The 18933-nt window shown below is 40.3% G+C and overlaps 1 protein-coding gene and 1 pseudogene across 2 annotated transcripts in view; both read left to right on the top strand.

Annotated features, from left to right (window-relative positions):
• GREB1L (GREB1 like retinoic acid receptor coactivator) overlaps positions 1–18933 on the top strand; it is a gene marked incomplete at its 5' end in the record, with an annotated part of 112031 nt that overhangs the window by 46650 nt on the left and 46448 nt on the right. Inside the window, 4 exons of the mRNA XM_081097470.1 lie at positions 4261–4587; positions 5629–5757; positions 6305–6439; positions 8760–8957. Coding sequence (XP_080953596.1) covers positions 4261–4587; positions 5629–5757; positions 6305–6439; positions 8760–8957 — 789 coding nt within the window. The remainder of the gene's footprint in view (positions 1–4260; positions 4588–5628; positions 5758–6304; positions 6440–8759; positions 8958–18933) is intronic.
• Positions 18290–18923, top strand: LOC308523468 (large ribosomal subunit protein uL15-like; annotated as a pseudogene). The gene has a single exon. The product of its transcript is annotated as a large ribosomal subunit protein uL15-like (transcript).

The raw sequence follows: 18933 nt of genomic DNA, 5'->3' as shown, positions 1-18933 counted from the left end.
GTATTTAATGACAGAACCTCAAAGGGCTGAGGCATGAGCACCCCTCCTTGGCCAAATGACCTTTCTGAAAGTGCAGCTACCATCTGGAATGCAACTGTAGCCATTGGAAATTATTTTTCAGTTTTCCATTTAGTCTTTTTATCTTGTTTATCTACTATTCCTACACCCATTTTTTTCTTCTTTAGCTATACCTCTTTGATGTAGTCCCATAATGCTTTTTTCCTTCTTTGAGGTAGTAACTAGACCACCTTAGAAGGCTCTCTAGGCTTTAGGGTAAGGGGGATACATAGGTCATGAACCCTTCACTTCCTCTATTTGATAATTCCTCTGAGCCCCACAGTGGGTGTATGCAGGTGCTTTGACAATACTATAGTGATTCAGCATCATTTACATTGCAATGTCCTTTATTTTGCAAACTGCAGTAGGCCATCTAACATGCAGCCTAATTATATACTCACACTAGGACTTCAAGCCACTGATTTACTTAGGAAGATGTTCAAGGTGTAAAATTACATCTAAAAATTTTTTATCTGCACTTTTGTGAATTATTTCATATTTTAAAATATTTTTGTGTTGAATAATAAACACTGGGCTCAATGGTGTTAAAAGAAAAAGAAAGCTTCAGCAGGCCAGATTTGGTCTTTGGGGCATCAGCTAGCATTCCTGACTGCAACTCTTGGTGCCCTGAGAGCTCAAAGACCTGCTTTGACCTGGGATCTGCTTTGACACGGGCTTTTGTAACTTGCAAGGCTTCAGATATCTCATGAGCCACTTTCATGATAAACCTAGGACTTGTAAATCATGCTTATTAGTGGGTAATAAAATTATAAAAACCACCTATGTCTGCAGCCCATTTGATATCATAATTTTAATTTGTATGTACAGACTTTAGACTGTATTCCAAGATTTAAATGAGCTTTAGATATACCCAGAATCGGTAAAACAAGGACAAATAGAGTAATGCTATTTTAACAAACCAAGGCAATCAGGAAAGCATTTTTTTTGGTCTTAATGATAGTTTAAAAATTGAAGTTAACCAAATGAACTAAATGGTCAAAACAAAAATGTCTTCCCTTAAATAACTAAAAGCTCCTATCTTAAAAAAAATAGGAAACTTTTCATTCAATTACATAAAACTCTTCTTCACCCTGCAGGATCAGTTCTCTCTAGCTTTTACTTACAGCCAATTAACTATATCTTTCAATGTGCAAGATGAATAACAATTTCTTTTTTTTTTTAAATCTAAATTGTGTATGTTGGGACATTGCTTCTTCTCAACAACTAACTCATCTGGAGTCACTGAAAAATATTTTTGCCTTCCGAAGTTTTGAAAAAGGGGGCAATAATATTTTCACATATGCTGTAGATTATAGATAGACTTTTTGAAAAGTAAATCCAAATTTCTAAAAGCAAATCTAAAAATTTGATGGTTCAGTTACTTGGAGGTAACAGGAAGAAAAGCAAGATTCTTCAGAAGGAGCAGGCCTTTCCGCTACAGTCACTTTAAAAAAAAAAAAAATCTCTGTTATTTCACAATCTGAAAATCGTTTGAAGTAGATAGTGAAATCAGCAAATCCAGAGATTCTGGGATGGCTGAGTCTGTTGGAACCTTGTCTTTTCCTATGAAAGTAGTTCTATCTGAAAAGCCATCAGAACTGATGCCCGAGCTAAGCTGAGTTACTGGAGATCAGCACTTGAAGGAACAAATTCTGTTATTAAATTTGTGAAAAGTAGAGGAAAGGCTCCTGCAATTTAGCTATAAAGGCTGAGGACGCAATAGTAGCAGGTGATTGGAAGCAAGGCATTTTAATTTAAGAAGTCTCTTACCTCATGACACTTTTATACATTTTTCCATTTCTCAATTCCTAATAGTAAGCCAGTCAAAACTCTATAAAAGTGAGTTTTAAGGCCATGGAGAATGCTATGAACATGTTCAATGATTTTATTTTCCCAGAATGCCTTAATATTTGGATTTAATTATGCAGCCTAATTGAACATGTTAGTCACAGTTTGGAGTGAGTCTTATGGACACACCTATTAACCAGGCCTCTGAGCCTTCAGGGTGTCTATGAGAGGCAGTAGGGAAATCGGAGACAGTTTAAGCCATCATTTCTCTGGTATACTATAATCAACTTTACCTTGCACTCTTTTTTCGTTATATTCATAGGTATTATGTAAAAACACTTTCATGTATTGCCTTTATACCTAATTTTGAGGATACTGTCCACAGGAAAATGAAGTTTAATTCTTTTCACTCTCAATTTATATTTAGACAGATTCTCACTTTCCCCAGCTAGAGTATGCTGTCATCACCTAGTTATTCCCCCGGTTTCACTCCTTTCACCGTCAATGCAAACCTCTCCACTTTGAGCTCACTACCAACTGTGTACCTAGTGACCACTAACCGTGATGCTAATTTGATAAAGTAAATAAAGATTAGGTGATAAGAAGGCATCCACGTCCCCCTAGAAACTGATTGTGGAGGACAAAGGAAACAAGCACAATGTCAGCGTTGCAATTTTGTGGCCCTCTTTCCATGTATAGAAGAGAAAAATCTGTTAGGATTTCATCCTTCTACTTTCCTCTGGCCTCCACCCAATCCTGGAAAAACTATTTTCTCCAATTAAGATTGCTTATTTTTAAAATGTGTAATATTTTATTTAATTTTTCTACCCTAAAAGTATCACTAAACCTTCATTTTCTTACTTTCCCAGAGAAGATGGAAAGGTACTGGTAGGCCACTTCAACCTTTGACTCACTCACATTGCCTCCTTCCCCTACAGAAATCCAGTCCTTTATCCCTGTATTTTTTTCACAAGGACTATTAGCCCTGAGTTCTGAGACCATTGCCTGATCTCACAGACTCTAAGGCAGTGATGGCGAACCTTTTGAGCTCGGTGTGTCAGCATTTTGAAAAACCCTAATTTAACTCTGGTGCCGTGTCACATATAGAAATTTTTTGATATTTGCAACCATAGTAAAACAAAGACTTATATTTTTTATATTTATTTTATATATTTAAATGCCATTTAACAAAGAAAAATCAACCAAAAAAATGAGTTTGCGTGTCACCTCTGACACGCGTGTCATAGGTTCGCCATCACTGCTCTAAGGAGTCTGTATCTGTTTACTAGAGCCTGAGTTTAAAACATCTACACAGAAAAAAGAAGAAAGAAAAAAAAAAAAGACTGAATAGCAGAAGTGAGCGTAGTCTCATTGGTTTTAATTTAAACTAAATGTAGGAATTCATTTGTGTCATTTGGATGCCAAACATTGACTTGTTTATTTTGTCCTAAAGTCTGGTTGAGTTTCTAAAGAGAATAAGAGAAACAGAATCCCCCTAATTCCAGAGGCCACAGGTCACCCGTAGAAGCTTAGCCACAACCATGGTGGTGGAAAAGGCTGCCTGCCATAGTTAGCAACCCAGAATACTGAGGAATAACTAGGTGGTGAGAGCATTCTCTATCTGAGGAAAGGGCGAGGCTGCCTACATGTAAATTGGGAGTGAAAAGAATTAAACTTTATTTTCCTGTAGACAGTATTCTCAAAATTAGGTATAGAGGCAATACATGAAAGTGTTTTTTACATAATACCTATGAATACAATGAGAAAGGAGTGAAACCCAAGGTTGATTATAGTATATCAATAGGTTAGCTTCTTACTTCATTAGTCATTAACCATTTACATAATGCCAACTTTCATAGGTTAGGCAGCATACCACTTTCAGTGACTATCTCCTAAGGCGTACAATAGAATTAATACTATGTCTGAGTACAACCTCTTTTAAAGATATCAAGATTAGAATAAAGGAGAACAAAACCCTGCATTAAAAAAAAATATTGAGGTAGCCCATCCAATGTGGTTGAGCATCCATCCATGAACCAGGAAGTCATGGGTCGATTCCTTGTCAGGGCACCTGCCTGGGTTGAGGGCTCCAATCCCCAGTAGGGGGCGTGCAGGAGGCAGCCGATCGATGATTCTCTCTCATCATTGATGTTTCTATCTCTCTCTCCCTCACCCTTTCTGCCTCTGAAATCAGTTAACTGTATAAAAAATATTGAGGTAGGCAGAGAAGAGAGATGGTAATTTCACAATGGAAAATGGTTGGCAGGGGCTCTATTCTTATGGCCACTACAGGAAAAAGCTTATTTGACAGTTGGAGTAGGTATGGTGGGCTTAAAAGGATTGCACGTTCATGTCTGTCTGTCTTTTCTAGCTGTGATTTTTTTTAAAAAAAAATTCTAATTCTCTTCAATTTAGGTCCTGATCAGATACCTCTCAGGGAAGAATTTGAGCAAATTATGCTGAAAGCTATGCAGGAATTTACTCTGAGAGAGCGAGCCCTGCAGATGGGTGCTCAGTGTACACCTGTGTCGCCAGGCCAACTCCCCTGGCTGGCTAGATTAATTGCCAGTGTATCTCAAGACTTGGTTCATGTGATTGTGACCCAGAACTCTTTGGCAGAGGGCATTTCGGAGACATTGAGGACTCTCAGTGAAATGAGACACTATCAAAGGCTACCAGATTATGTGGTGGCAATTTGTGCATCGAAAATCAGAGGAAATGAATTTTGTGTGGTAGTATTAGGTGAGTAATTTTTTTGTTGTGATTTTTTTTGTTTTAACCCACTCATTCAATCATCTGTCCATTTGAAAAATAGCTATTGGGTGTTTCAGGCATTCATGCAATTAATCTCTGATTAAGTGCTCCCACTTGGGTTCTTCCTCCTAATTTTAACTTCTCCTTTACTCAGATCAGATTTTTGTAGGCCTTAGTTTGGCTGGTGTCCCTGTCAGCTGGTGGTGGGGGCATTATTTCAAAGCATACCCGCGTAACAGATACCCTTGTCTCATGTAACTTCTCTTCTTAAAAAGTTTTGGAAATGTTATCACTCTAGCATGTGATAATGCCATGCCACAAGTGGCCTAAGTCAGTGAACCAGATTTGCCAGGAACTTAGCTCATGTGTTCACCTCCTCGCTGAAGAGTATATTTAATATTGTAATGTTGACTCTCGGTAAATGGTTCAGAAAGTTGGTACATTACAAAATGTGTTTTTGTTTCTTATGCTGATTTTCTATCAGGTACCATCCTGAGTGGCCATTTGGACTAAATTTTGCTTTTCTTCTCTAGTGAGTGGCTCTCAGCTCTTCCTACCAAAGAGACCAAGCCCCCTCACTTTGACAAAACCTGCCTTCCCATCTCTTCATGATATATGTCTCTTTCAGAAAGTGTAATACATTAAGATTTTTTGTTATTATTTTTAAAATCAACTTAACAACATAAGTTTATATTTTAAGACAGATGTTCATCAGAACCATGTAAACACAATTTTTAAAGGTTTTTCCTCCCTAGTCTTTAAACACAGGTCTGGTATGTTTTCACAGTTAGAAACATAAGAAATGTCATTTTTTTCTCTTTCTCACCTAACATCATATTATAAACATTTTATGTTTAGAATTGTCATTTCAAATGCTGTGTAATTTTCCATCTTTTGATGTGCCGAAATTTCTTCAACCAAGTCCCTATCATTATATGCTTTAGTTGTTGCCAATTTTCGCTATCATAAATCATGTCCCAGGGAACATTTGTTCACTGGCACATCATCTTCTCTCTCTCTGTTCTGCAGGTCAGCATCAGTCCAGAGCTCTGGCAGAGAGCATGCTCACCACAAGTGAGTTTCTAAAAGAAATAAGTTATGAGCTCATCACAGGAAAGGTCAGTTTCCTGGCATCGCATTTCAAAACCACATCATTAGGTGAGTGGTCGTAGGATTCAGCAACATCACCAACCCTGGCTGTGTGATTTTCTGAGTTTAAATCTTAGCCTGTCAAGGAGATAAGTGTAGGGCGTAAGCTTGCTGGCTGAGCTCCCTTCATCCTCCCTTCATTTGGAATGGCTTTTCCTCGGTATTCTGTGGCTGTTGGGGGCTTGGGGGTACCAGAATGGGAGGCCTCAGCTCAGCCTCCGCTTTGCTATCTGACCTTGAGTGACAGTTTCTCTCTCCAGATTTCGGGTTTTTAATGTCAAGTGGAGATACCATGATCCCATCCTGCCCGCTTTTAGCATTATGGAGGTCCAGAGAGATAGAGCATGTGAAAGCGTATAAACTATAAGCATGATATAAAGGAGGGTGGCTCTGGCTAAGGAGACGCTGCTGCAGGGTTGGCCAAGTGTAACCTCGGATCTAAAAAGCTGGCTGCCTGACAACCTCCATGAGAACCTAGCTTAACCGCCCTACCTGGAGCCTGGTGAAAACACAGCGTTCCTTGCAGTCTTCTTATCTCCGCTTTATTTTGTAATAGGCGATGACCTCGACAAGCTGCTAGAAAAAATGCAACAAAGAAGAGGAGACGGTGTTGTTACCCCTTTCAATGGTGACCTTCGTGAATATGTGTCACCTCAGGAGGCTGCTGCTATGATTCCCACGCAAAACCTGGGTAATGTCACCTTGGACCAAAAGCAGGAATCAGCCCTCAGGCCAGACGTCATAGAGACTAAGTCCTTCTGAGGGTTTTGAGGTCTCGTCTTCACATCGCAGACTGTACCAGGCTCTTCATCATTAACTACATGATAAATCTGGCTTGGGTTAAAAATGCCTTTCCGAGGGGTCCGGATCAAACACCTTGTTCTTAGTAAATATGTCCTAGAATTTAAATCAGAGCCAAACACTTTATTTTAAGCATTATCTCCTTTTTCCTGGAAAGATGCCTGGGTCCTTGGTGTACTTTCCTTAGCTCCACCAGCTGTGCCCAGAAAGCTGTCGGTGTGCAGAGGCCTTCAAAGAACTGCTTGAAAGCGTCTAGACCGCAGTCTGTGCAGGGCTGGCTCTCCATCACCTTCGTTTACTCTCTGACATGTAAGACACATAATCAGGGATCACGAGGCCTTCCCGGCAGATGCAGCAGCGATAGCAAAACATCATCTGCCTTATCACAAACTGCCTGGGCGCAAAGGGGAATGGTGGGACCAGGGGTGAGGAGTTCAGTCATTAGATTGGATTCCTTTCGGTTCAGATTCTTTCCCCCAATTGCCCGTGTGGTAGGGACATCATAGGAAAGGATGGGGGGCGGGGGGAAATAACGGGAGAAAACATAGATATAAAACAGATCCACAGAAGCTGCTGCTGACAGCCCTTTGACCTCCACTTGATAGGACTACATCGTGTAGATATTAGGATCGCCACAGCAGTGAAAGTAGCATGGCTTAGCATCAGTTCAGCCATAAAAACAATGCAAATACAGGCAATACAATTTTTTTTTTTTTACTTCTAGACATTATTTGATAATCGGGTGGTCATTGAGATGATCTAAAATGTATTTATACTGTTTTGAATTACTAACAAAGTTAGAATTTATAAATTCTCAGAGAACTTACAAATTCCCACATACATATTCTTGATTCTCTGTTTAAGAAACATTGCTTAAAGATATTGGTAGGTTTCTTCAAACTTCAAAATTTGCTAAGTTAAATTTTTCAAAGTTATCCCATTACCTACGGAAGTCCCCACCCATTTAATCTGTGAAATGACGGGGGGGGGGGGGGGGGAATGACCTAGTGATCAGAAGACAGACTTACTTTGATTGGTAATCTTTGTGGGTCAGAAACTTTTGGGGCTACTATTAAAAGTGGCAGCTATGGGCTTTTCTAGTGGGTTCTCTCAGCCAGTAGGAGGCCCGCCCACCTGTATAAACCTGCACTCACTGTCAGGATTCTGTGGTGGCTGAAGTATCAGGAAGGACTACCATCTTTGTGTTGGCCGTGTTGCAGTTTGATTTTAGAGAGTATTAATTAGCACCAGTTAATTGGGCCATTGTGTGTGCCAGTGAGACTTCCACATGTGTTTCTGATAAAAAGCAGCCTTTTCAAGAAATATTGGATGTTGCCTGCTCAGACATTTAGCTGACTAAGCCTGTCTCATTGTGTCCGTGCATGCATGCACATATAAGAGAGATTGATTGCTTGGTTATAACTTGTAATAAAAAGCTACTGACATACTTAGAGTATCTGGGCAATGTTTTTCTAATGTGTCACCAATTGAATGGCCAGCTGGCTGTGTCATGAGTCTCTTCAGATAGTACAGGTGTCAGCACTGGAGTTGACCACCATCACCTAGATGTGCCAGGTCACAAGCACTGGCAAAGTTAAGTGTGAAAAAGGTGAAGGTGGTGTCTTCGTGACCTATGTTAGGCAGTCACTGGGAAGAGTATTTTAAATCATGTTGCAATGGGTTTGCTAGAGAGGAAATGTTTACTGCGGTGCCGCCCAGAAAGCTCAGAGGAACTCAGCATTATTATGGTTAGGACATTGCCTCCTTCGCTGAACGAGGGCACCCTAACCTGAGCTGGTATTCCTAAAGAAAACTGGAAACTCTTTCTTCCCCTTTCCAGAGATAAGTCCTGGCTCCAGCTGAGAGAATGTGGTCTGTACCCCACTCCCTCCCCATTTCTGGGTGGGGGAAGAGTGCTGAGTTAGTGATTTATGAAACAATTGATTTTAAAATAATACATTTGTAAAATTACCACATCCACTCTTGAACATGTCCTTTCAACCAAGTTTTCAGGGAAAATAGACAATTTATTAAATACAATAGAGTAAAAGTAGAAAGCGAGAGCTCTTCGTGATAGAGCATTATTTTACTGTGTGTGTGTGTGTGTGTGTGTGTGTGTGTGTGTGTGTGTGGTATGTCCCCATTATGGATTCACAGTGGCCATCACAGAAGTGAATTAATCTTCTTCCTATAACTTTTTTTTATTTTAGATATAGATAATGAAACCTTCCAAATTTATCAACCACAGCTTACAGTTGCCAGAAAGCTCTTATCCCAGGTGTGTGCTATAGCAGACAGCGGCAGCCAGAGCCTGGACCTTGGCCACTTCAGCAAAGTGGACTTCATCATCATTGTCCCGCGATCAGAGGTTCTGGTGCAGCAAACTCTTCAACGGATTCGACAATCAGGTAAGACTGAACTTGCAAAGAGGACCCGACCTAGATTCAGCCGTACATTTCCTCTACCTCTTTACTTAATCCAGGTGTTTATAGGACAATTCCATCCTTTTTTACAGTAATTGTTACTTAAATTTATCTGTAAGTTTTCCCTCAACGTATTCTGGCCTTTTCCCTCCTTGGTCAAGGGTAAATTGAAGTACATATTTTCCTGATACGGTGAAGTCCATGGTGGCATCAGTGGACTAGATACTGGGCACTCATTTGTGAAGAGAAGTGTTCTCAAGGCAAGGATAGCCTTGCATGGGATGATGGGGTCTATGCCTCCTGAACTCCTTCTATGGCTTGGATAGGCCGTATACCCCTCAGTGGATTCTTAGCAATGTAGCACACTACCAGCACATTTTCAACCCAGAGAGCAAAACACCATCCCCCATGTCAATAATGAGAAGCCTCAATGAAAAAATAGTTGGAATTTCTCCTAATGACTTTAAGGGAATAAGTGTAGGGGAAAATTATTTTCCCAGATAATATGAAAAGGCAGAGAGCAAAAATCTAGAAATCTGTGGTAATATCTCTTTTAACCATAGAATTTGCTTAAAATGATAAGAAGCAGTAAAGAATTTAGAAAATTCTTGCCTTTGTAAACTCAGTTTGAAAAGGAAATTATAAATGTCACGTTGCTTCTGAGTACCTTAGCTGGGGGGCAACACACACACACACACACACACACACACACACACACACGGTTTTAGCTGGAGGATACATCTTTGCCACAGTAAAAAATATATATTTTTTCCAATATATTGAAAACAGGTAGGAGGCAGAAGAATTTAGAGGAGCTTAAAGTGTAGGTTGTATGTTTTGTGGCCTATCACACAGCTGCTCCTTAGACGTTAGTGTAGCTACAGATCACCTGGGCATCTTGTTAAAATGCAGATTCCCCCTCAGTGGGTCTGGGTGGACTCCAGATTCTGCTTTTTAACAAGCTCCCAGGAAATGCCAGTGCTGCACGTCCGAGGACCACACTTTAAGTAGCACAGCTCTGTAGGAAATCTTTTGTTAGTTCCATGGGCCAAATGAGCTGACAGTCGATTTTTCCCTCTATAACTGACACATGTAAAGTCCATGCCTTCTGGAGGCCTAACTGTGCCTCTAAAATTCTGAATGTCAAGTTACAAAATGACCTGTCGCCCTGTTACAAAACCTGTTGGATTGACTTATAGGTGATTAGCCAGAGAAGATCAAACACCTTCTCTTATAGCTCTCCCAGAAACCAGAGTGAGTTCTAGGCTCCCTCAGCTACTGGCCATTTCTGCATTTTCTTTCTGCCCCCCTCCACTGAGGGAAATGCATGGACTTCAGTCACACTACATAAGCATTGACCAGATGCTTTACTTCTTATGGATTTTCCACTTCCATAACATGGAGGGAGTGCCTTCTCTTGTAGGTATTTTACTTGCACCAATTGGCATCTGTGGCCTTCCCGAGTCTGTGATCTGATATCCCAAATCGTGCTTGAGCAAACTCATCGCACCTGTTTCAAGTGGTGAGCTCATCCCTGGTCAGCAGTTGTGCTCTCTGTGAGCCTTTTCCTGAGATGACCTCTTGATGACCTGTGCTCTCACCTCTCTTGATAAATGCAGGACTCTAAATAAAACTGAGAAGTTTTGACAGATGAAGAAATTATATAGGTCCTTCCTTTTCCCTTTTCAATGCCTTCAGATTTTTCTAAAGTGAGTATTTTAAGATTATCCTTTCTCAGAAAGGCACCGGAATTTGACTAGTTACCTAAGCTTGGAATTCAGAAAAAATCAATGTTATGCACAGATTTGAAAAATTCAAGGCAAAACATATTTTAAAAAGTATTCAAGTTTGACGTTAGCATACATACTGAAATTTTTGCTGCCAAAACAATCACTTCTATATGTTTTTAAATAACTGTACTCATTTTTATTATAGAGAAACATAGTAGTAATAGCATTCTTTTTTTTAAGCTATCTTTTCACAAATTTTTATTTATTTTTAATTGATTTCAGAGAGGAAGGGAGAGGGACAGAGAGATAGAAACATCAATGATGAGAAAGAATCATTGATTGGCTGCCTCCTGCACACCCCCCAATGGGGACTGAGCCCAAAACCTGGGCATGTGCCCCTGACCGGAATCGAACAAGGGACCCTTCAGTCCACAGGCCAACGCTCTATCCACTGAGCAAAACTGGCTAGGGCAGTAATAGTATTCTTTATTTTGTTTTATTTTTTGTTTGTTTGTTTGTTTGTTTTTTAAATGTGTTTTATTGATTTTTTTACAGAGAAAAAGGGAGAGGTATAGAGAGCTAGAAACATCGATGAGAGAGAAACATCGATCAGCTGCCTCCTGCACACCCCAAACTGGGGATGTGCCTGCAACCAAGGTACATGCCCTTGACCAGAATCGAACCCGGGACCCTTCAGTCTGCAGGCCAACACTCTATCCACTGAGCCAAACCGGTTAGGGCAGTATTCTTTATTTTGAAAAATAAAAGCAAGTAGGAACATTTACATGTTTATAACCCCACCTTTCAAGAATAACCACTTGTTAAAATCTAGGTGTTCACAAATGACACAGTTGCTGGTGTTCCAGGCTTTCTTCTCTGCATGTGTCTGTTTTTTAGCTGACATTATAGTTCACACATTTCCCCATGTCATTAAAAGCTTTTGTAAGCATCATTCTTTTTTAAAAATATATTTTTATTAATTTCAGACAGGAAGAGAGAGATAGAAACATCAATGATGAGAGACAATCATTGATCGGCTGCCTCCTATGTGACTCACACTGGGGATTGAGCCCACAACCCGGGCATGTGCCCTGACCGGGTATTGAACCGTGACCTCCTGGTTCATAGGTCGATGCCACACTGGCCGGGCTGTAAGTATCATCCTTAATGAATGTATAATATTCCACATCATACATAATACACCAAAATTTATTTGCTTTGATATTTTAATACCTTCATATTCTTGGAATACACAACAATTGATAAGAGGAACAGGAAGGACCATAAGGATGTTAAGATGTAAGGAGAAATTATCTAGAGCAGAGTAAATAGTTAGCAAGAGATTATTCACTAAAACAACTCTTTAAAAAATCACAGATACATACATAGAAAGGATTCTCAAGAAATCACCTGACTCAGTTTCCTCTAGTTTTGCCATGTGACTCAAAGAGAGCTTCCGTTGCCCAAGTTCACAGAGGGTAGTGGCTAACGTGGTGCCTCTCTGGGGCCTGGCAGCAGTAAGTGCTCAACTAATGCTTGAATGGAGACGAGAGTGAGGAAGAGGAGGGACAGGCAGGGGGAGAAACAGTGTTCAAGTACTCCGCTCTCTGGTTCCATTTGGCTTTCCCTAAAGGAAGCATTTCAGCAGCCAGCCTGCCAGGAAAAGCACAAGGCAGGGAGAGGCAGCCAGGGCACACAGAAAGGCCACGTCCTTGGCAGCCCTTGTGTGGCTGGAAGAAAAGGTGAAAACAGAAACCATCACGTTGCTGCAGACCCAGCACTCAGGCAAAGCACTTGATACCTCAACTACATTCTAATTCAGGAAGGGAGGGAGGGAGGAAAAGAGAATGTTATGGAAAGAACTTAAGGAATTAAAGAAGAAATGAAATGTGTTAAAAAATTTGTAAGTTTGCCCAAAATGGACTTGTAACTGCTGGAGTGATCAGTGTAGAAGTAGCAGTTTCATTTTATAAAATTGGATGTTGTGACATAATTCTTCTAATTCAGGAGACCCTGAATTCTATAAATTAAGTATCCATGCATTAAAAATGCAAGGCACTTTCAATTCAAGGTGGGTGGGATGAAAACAGGGAGTATTAGTGACTGTTCACACTTTCCACCATCCTGCTTTTAAAATGGTGTAGGTGGGAGCCCCAGGAATGGGAGTCACGGGCAGTATGCAGTCACGGAAGCTTTATCAGTTCAGGGGAATGATGCCAATTTGACACCTCATCACATGCCTGACTGTAAAAGAACCAGAGAGACATTTTCATCTGCTGATAGGTAGATACATTATTCTATCCAAATGGATGTAAAGAAATTTCAAGGTGGTAGTAGAGGTTAGAAGGGGAAGTGAAAAAATAGATGAAGGCATTTTCACATTCTAAAGTATATTTTCCTGGTCTCATTAACCTTATACCTCCTTGTCAGTCACCTAAAGTTTAAGCAGAAGAAAGGCAATATTTATTAGGAAGGGACAGAGGTGAGAGGGAGGAAGAAAGTACTAGGAAATCACTCTGTACAGAGGTGGAATCGGGAAACACCTGAGATTCCTTTGTACAAATATTACTGAACAGGTACGTAAGTTAGCATTCTTAAAGTCAGTTTCCAAATAAGTAGTTAGCCCAGTGCCCACGCCTGGTGTATAGAAGATGGCATCTGGCTCACAGTCTTCTCTGCCTCCCAACCTGCTTCCATCCGGAGGTACTTTCTTTTTTTTTTTTTAAGTTCAGATAATAGATTTATTTTGCTTTTGTTGAGTGTAGACAAAATGCAAGCTTAAATGAGCTCTGCAGGTTATCCTCCTATATGTCTTTTCATTTCTCAATTGGAAAAAAAGAGTTTGTATCCTTGCATATTTTGCTAAGAAACCATGTAAATACTGTAATATTCATGGTCAACTCCAGGCAAAATATTTCAAGATGACAAAGTTTATCTTGGATGCTTTCTCAGCTCTCGTTTCTGTATTGGTGCCCTTAATTCTCTCTTTCCCTTCTTCTTTCCTACCCTGAACTTTCCTTCTCCCCACATTTCCAGAATCTGATTCTGCTCTTTAGCTATCCCCAACCACTCACAAAACACCCCGCATGCTTTTCCTCTCAAGTCTCCCCAAGATCCAGAGGTACTTTCTATCCAGGTGGACAACTGGTCAATATCCTAGTTTCTCAGTACCGTACATTCCTCATCCTCAAGCACCTTTACCTGCACTCCTCCTCAGTTACCTGCTCTCTAGTCATATTCAGACCCTGCTGGACTCTGGAATCCTTAATTCTAATATCTCTGATGTCAGACCACAGACTCCTTTTCTACATACACCATTGGGGGGGGGGGGGGGGAATCAACCTTTCCGATTGGTTCTTTGGTTGGCTCTCCCATTCTCTACAGTGGCTATTGCAGACTCTGTCACTCAAAACTTCCAACTTAAACTTTCTCTTTTAGCAAATGATCAAGCCACCAACTTCTCTTCTCCCCCACCCCCAATAGAAGAAAACTTCAGATAACTGTATATACATCCATCTTTGCCCCTTCCCTCTTGATCAGTGAAAGAGCCGTCTTCCTCTATTTCAGCCTGATTCTCCCACCTTGTAAATGCCACTTCTCCTCGTGGCACTCACACTATTATTTCTCGTCTCATTACCACCTCCAACTTCTTTCTCCCCTGGGGCTCATCCCATCCATTTAAACCTGCCTCACTCTCTGGAAGACAAAACAAGCCTCTGTTAATCCTACCTAACTCTCCCGCTCATCCTTCACTAGTTAACTGCCAACCTTATTGAATCGCCTGTTGTTAGTTATCTCCATTTCCTCACCTCCCAGTCGCTCCTCAACACCCTAGAAATGGGCCGCCACTTCCCACCCCTACCCTTATAGGACTCTCACCAATGTTACCAATGACCTTTTCATCCTTTTCTGGACACCTTTTGAAAAAATATTTCTTTCAATTGATTTCAGAGAGGGAGAGAGAGAGAGAGAATGATGAAAGAGAATCATTGATTGAAAGAGAATCCTGCACACTCCCCACTGGGGATCGAGCTCACAACCTGGGCATGTGTCCTGACTAGGAATCGAACCATGACCTCCTGGTTCATAGGTGCCCACTAAACCATGCTGGCCGCGCCTTTTCTGAACTCTTGACAGCACAGGTGACCTCCACTCCTTCCCTGCAGTATCTTCAGCTTCTAAGATACTCTTTCTTGCCGAAACCTGTTTGGCTCAGTGGATAGAGCGTAGGCCTGCGGACTGAGAGGTCCCGGGTTTGATTCCGGTCAAGGGCATGTACCTGGGTTGCGGGCACATCCCCAGTGGGAGATGTGCAGGAGGCAGCTGATCGATGTTTCTCTCTCATCGATGTTTCTAACTCTCTATCTCTCTCCCTTCCTCTCTGTAAAAAATCAATAAAATATATTTAAAAAAAAAAAGATACTCTTTCTCTTCAACTAGGAAGTAAAAGAGTCAGGAAACATCTCTGTCTTGTTTATGACACAGCAGACACTTAATATTTATTGAACTAAATTTTATATAACATTTTGTTTAATTTAATTTAAAATCTATTTTAAAAGGAAAACATTGAAGTACTATTTAAGATTTGGTAGTCCTCTGGCAGAAACAAATTAAGTCTAAACCATGTTCTAGAAATCTACCTTGCCCACCTTAGATATGTATGTATCAGGTGTATCTGCCAGTCACACAGGCTTCTGAAGTGGTATCTGTGTGTTCAGAATGCCGTTCTGTGCAGGTCTGGCTGCTTCCCTCCTTGACCCAAACAAACAGCACAGGTACACACCCACACAGACAGGTCTCAGCAAACCAGACTAAGAACCCTCCCCCTGGGGGGGGGGGGAAGAACCCTCCCCCACTGGAAAGACAGAAGGAGCCAGCTGAGCCACCAGAAGACAAAGGGACCGCCAGTGCAATGGGCACAAAAAGTGATTAGCAGGAATTTTAACCAGCTATTTCAATTTCCAGGTGTTTATTTGCTAAAGAGGGACTGCCAGGGTGAAGGAATGGCCATTGTTATCATAATACTTAAAAAGTTAGCATGCTCTAAAATTTAATATTTTCTTGATTTTGATATCCTTTTAAACATTAGAATATTTTTGCATACCATACCTTTGGAGAAATTAGTTCAATCCACAGAGAAGATGAACAGCTAAAACTGAGAGCAGTTTTATTTTTTCTTTAGGCTATCTTCTTGATGAGAAAAACAAGAAATTAAATTATAAATAAAATTATTTATTAATAAAATGTCAAGGGATAGGAATGTACAAGTTAGAATGCATTGTTCTTTCCAAACAAATAGGCAGGGTCATGGAGCACTGAGGTGAGTACTGGAACACCTGAACATTTTGGATTTCTCTGAGACCCACTAGCTCCTTCTAGTGATGGGTTCTGGCCACTCATTCGGACTTTTGACCCTATGAAAAGGCCTTTGATGCTGGTGCTCACAAGGTATTGTGGACTTGGTGTGTGTGTTCTTGTTTTCATTCCCTTCAAGGCCCCTGGATGGTTGAAACCTTGCTGTTCCTCTTTTCAAGTTTTGAGAGAAAGGGCCTCAGAGGACATGATGTTGTTTTTCTCTAATCCCACAAAGGGCTAGGGCTCAAGTGTTCCTGAAGTCCATCTGGCTTCTATAGCCCTCAGTAAAGAAAAAGGGGCACAAGTGGCTATACTCAAGCTGCTTGGAGTCCTTGGCTGTCCAAGAAAGTTTCTCTCCTGGGACCTTTCGAGTTGGTTATTTCTGAGGAAGATGCTCGTGACTGGGGCACCCCCTTACGTCCGCTCCACCGGTACAAAATAATCAGCTTCAGGAACACAGTGACCCCCACTGCTGTGGGCTCTGAAACTCAGTGAGTTGCAAAATGTCATAAAAGAAGAGCACTGTTCCCTTCTAAGTTTCCATTCCTGCCAAAGGTAAGATTTAGTATCTGTTGGTGCTACCAGATGGAAACTGCGGATCTCCAGTTCTTACTGAGTTGTAAAAATGTGACAGATTTGCTCATAATTTATTAGAATATAAACTTTTATTTAATCGTATAGAATCCTGATAAACAGGTTATCAAGAAGACAGAAAATGACCTTTCCCAGATAAGCCATTTCTCTCAGCATTTCTGACCATTTTCAGATGCCACACCTTTGTGCCTACTTTGAAAAACAAAACAAAACATAAAGACTAAACCAGAAACTAATGAAAAAGTTTATCTCTATGGGGTGGAAGAGTTAGGCATGGGTGACTATAACTTTTCCTATAGTTTGACTTTTGATCTTTATAAATGAGTTACATATTCAAAAATATTTCATTAAAATGATAGAGAAAAACTTAATATTCAATGCAAACAGAAATAAATGAACCTAACTCCATATAAAATTGATAACCACACACTGAAAAGAATTAATTCAAGTATTTTTGAATACAGTTTTCTTATTGTACAATCTCAATGTGATATATCCTAAGGGCAAAAAGAATTGCAAATAAATCTTGAATTTTAATCATTATTTTGTTGGGAGTGGTATTAATAATTTTAAAACTATTTGTGTATTTCATAGGATATAACAAATGCATAAATATTTTAATCTTGTTGAACACCAGGGTTTTCACATGAAAGAAGGGAACCTCAAATATGGAATGGGAAAGAGTAAGGAATATTCCTTTTAGATTTATATTGGAGATGTAAGTATGAACTCAAAACTTGGAAAAAATTAAATGTTTCCTAGCTCTGTCCACCAAAAGGTCTTAAAAACAGTGACATCTCAGTACCAATGTGAACATTTAACATCTAGGTCTTAGCTTATAAATACCATTCCCAACTGTCCTAGCTCTGAGATGGGAACAGTCTGGAGTATCTTGTTCCAAAAAGCGAGGAAGTACTCAAAGATTGATAGGGACATTTCAAAAGGACATAACAGCCTGCTTGAAGGGGATTTTACTGGCCAAATTAGATAATTTTGAATATCAAAAGAAATGATGGCAACAGATTGTAACCTATTGGATTTTTTTAACCATGAGTCTATAGTAATAAAAAAAAAAAAAGTGGCAGGAGATGTGAGGGGTGGAAGAGCAAGCCTTTTTTTATAAAATAATACTACCTAATAAATGTAGGAAAATGATAGAATAAGAGAATTCCTATTTTGCAATACCAATGTAATTATTGATTCTGACAAGTATTATTAATGGATACTAAAACCATTGGGGGGAAAGTCACTTGGGAACAAATATTCACACACAGTTTTAAAGTATCATCCACATATTAAAAATTACAAAAAGGAAACAGTATCTTTACAGTGGAGAGATCTGGCAGTAGACACTACCATAACTGATAACCAAACTTTGCCATCTCCAGTTATGGGTCAGGTTGACATTATGAGCAATGGGAAGTACACAAAGTTATTTATGAGGTATAATTGCCAAAAATGTTTAACCTCAGTCTAAAGGACACACCCAGAAAAATTCAGATTCTGTAGCATTCTACAAAAAACAGCCTGCATTTTTATAAATATCAATGAAAAACCAAAAAGAAAAAAAGTAGGGGTCTGTTTTAATTATGGAGAATAAAGAAACATGACAACCGCTCTTGCTTCTCAGCCACCGACATGCCATCCAGGCTGAGGAAGATTCAAAAGCTTCAGGGCACAAGAGCAGGGGCCACAGCTGCATCAGCAAGCACAGGAAGCACCCGGGAGGCTAAGGTAGTCCTGGTGGCTTGCATCATCACAGGATCAACTTGGACAAGTATCACCCAGGTGTCTGGGAAAGTTGGCATGAGGCATTACCGCTTAAAGAGGAACCAGAGCTTCTGCCCAACTGATAAACTGTGGACCCTGGTCAGTGAGCAGACACGGGTAAATGCTGCCAAGAGGAAGACTGGTGCTGCTCCTATCATTGATGTGGTGCGATCGGGCTACTACAAAGTTCTGGGGAAGGGAAAGCTCCCAAAGCAGCCTGTCATTGTGAAGGCCAAGTTCTTCAGCAGAAGAGCTGAGGAGAAGATTAGGGGTGTTGGTGGGGCCTGTGTCCCGGTAGCTAGAAGCTACATGGAGGGAAGTTCATTAAAATGTCCACAAGTAAAGAAAAAAAAAAGGAAAGAAACATGACAACCAAGTGCAGTGCTTAATTATTGATTAGATCCTAGACCTAAAAAAATAAAAATAAAACACAACTGTGGGACAGTTAGTGAAATTCAAACGTGAACTGTGTATTAGAGAATATTATATTGATTTATACTACTGACGGACAT

Source organism: Myotis nattereri (genome assembly GCF_964212035.1).
Source record: "Myotis nattereri genome assembly, chromosome: 8".
Taxonomy (NCBI): Eukaryota; Metazoa; Chordata; class Mammalia; order Chiroptera; family Vespertilionidae; genus Myotis; species Myotis nattereri.
Note: the sequence above shows the minus strand (reverse complement) of the source record. Positions and strands in the feature narration are given on the sequence as shown.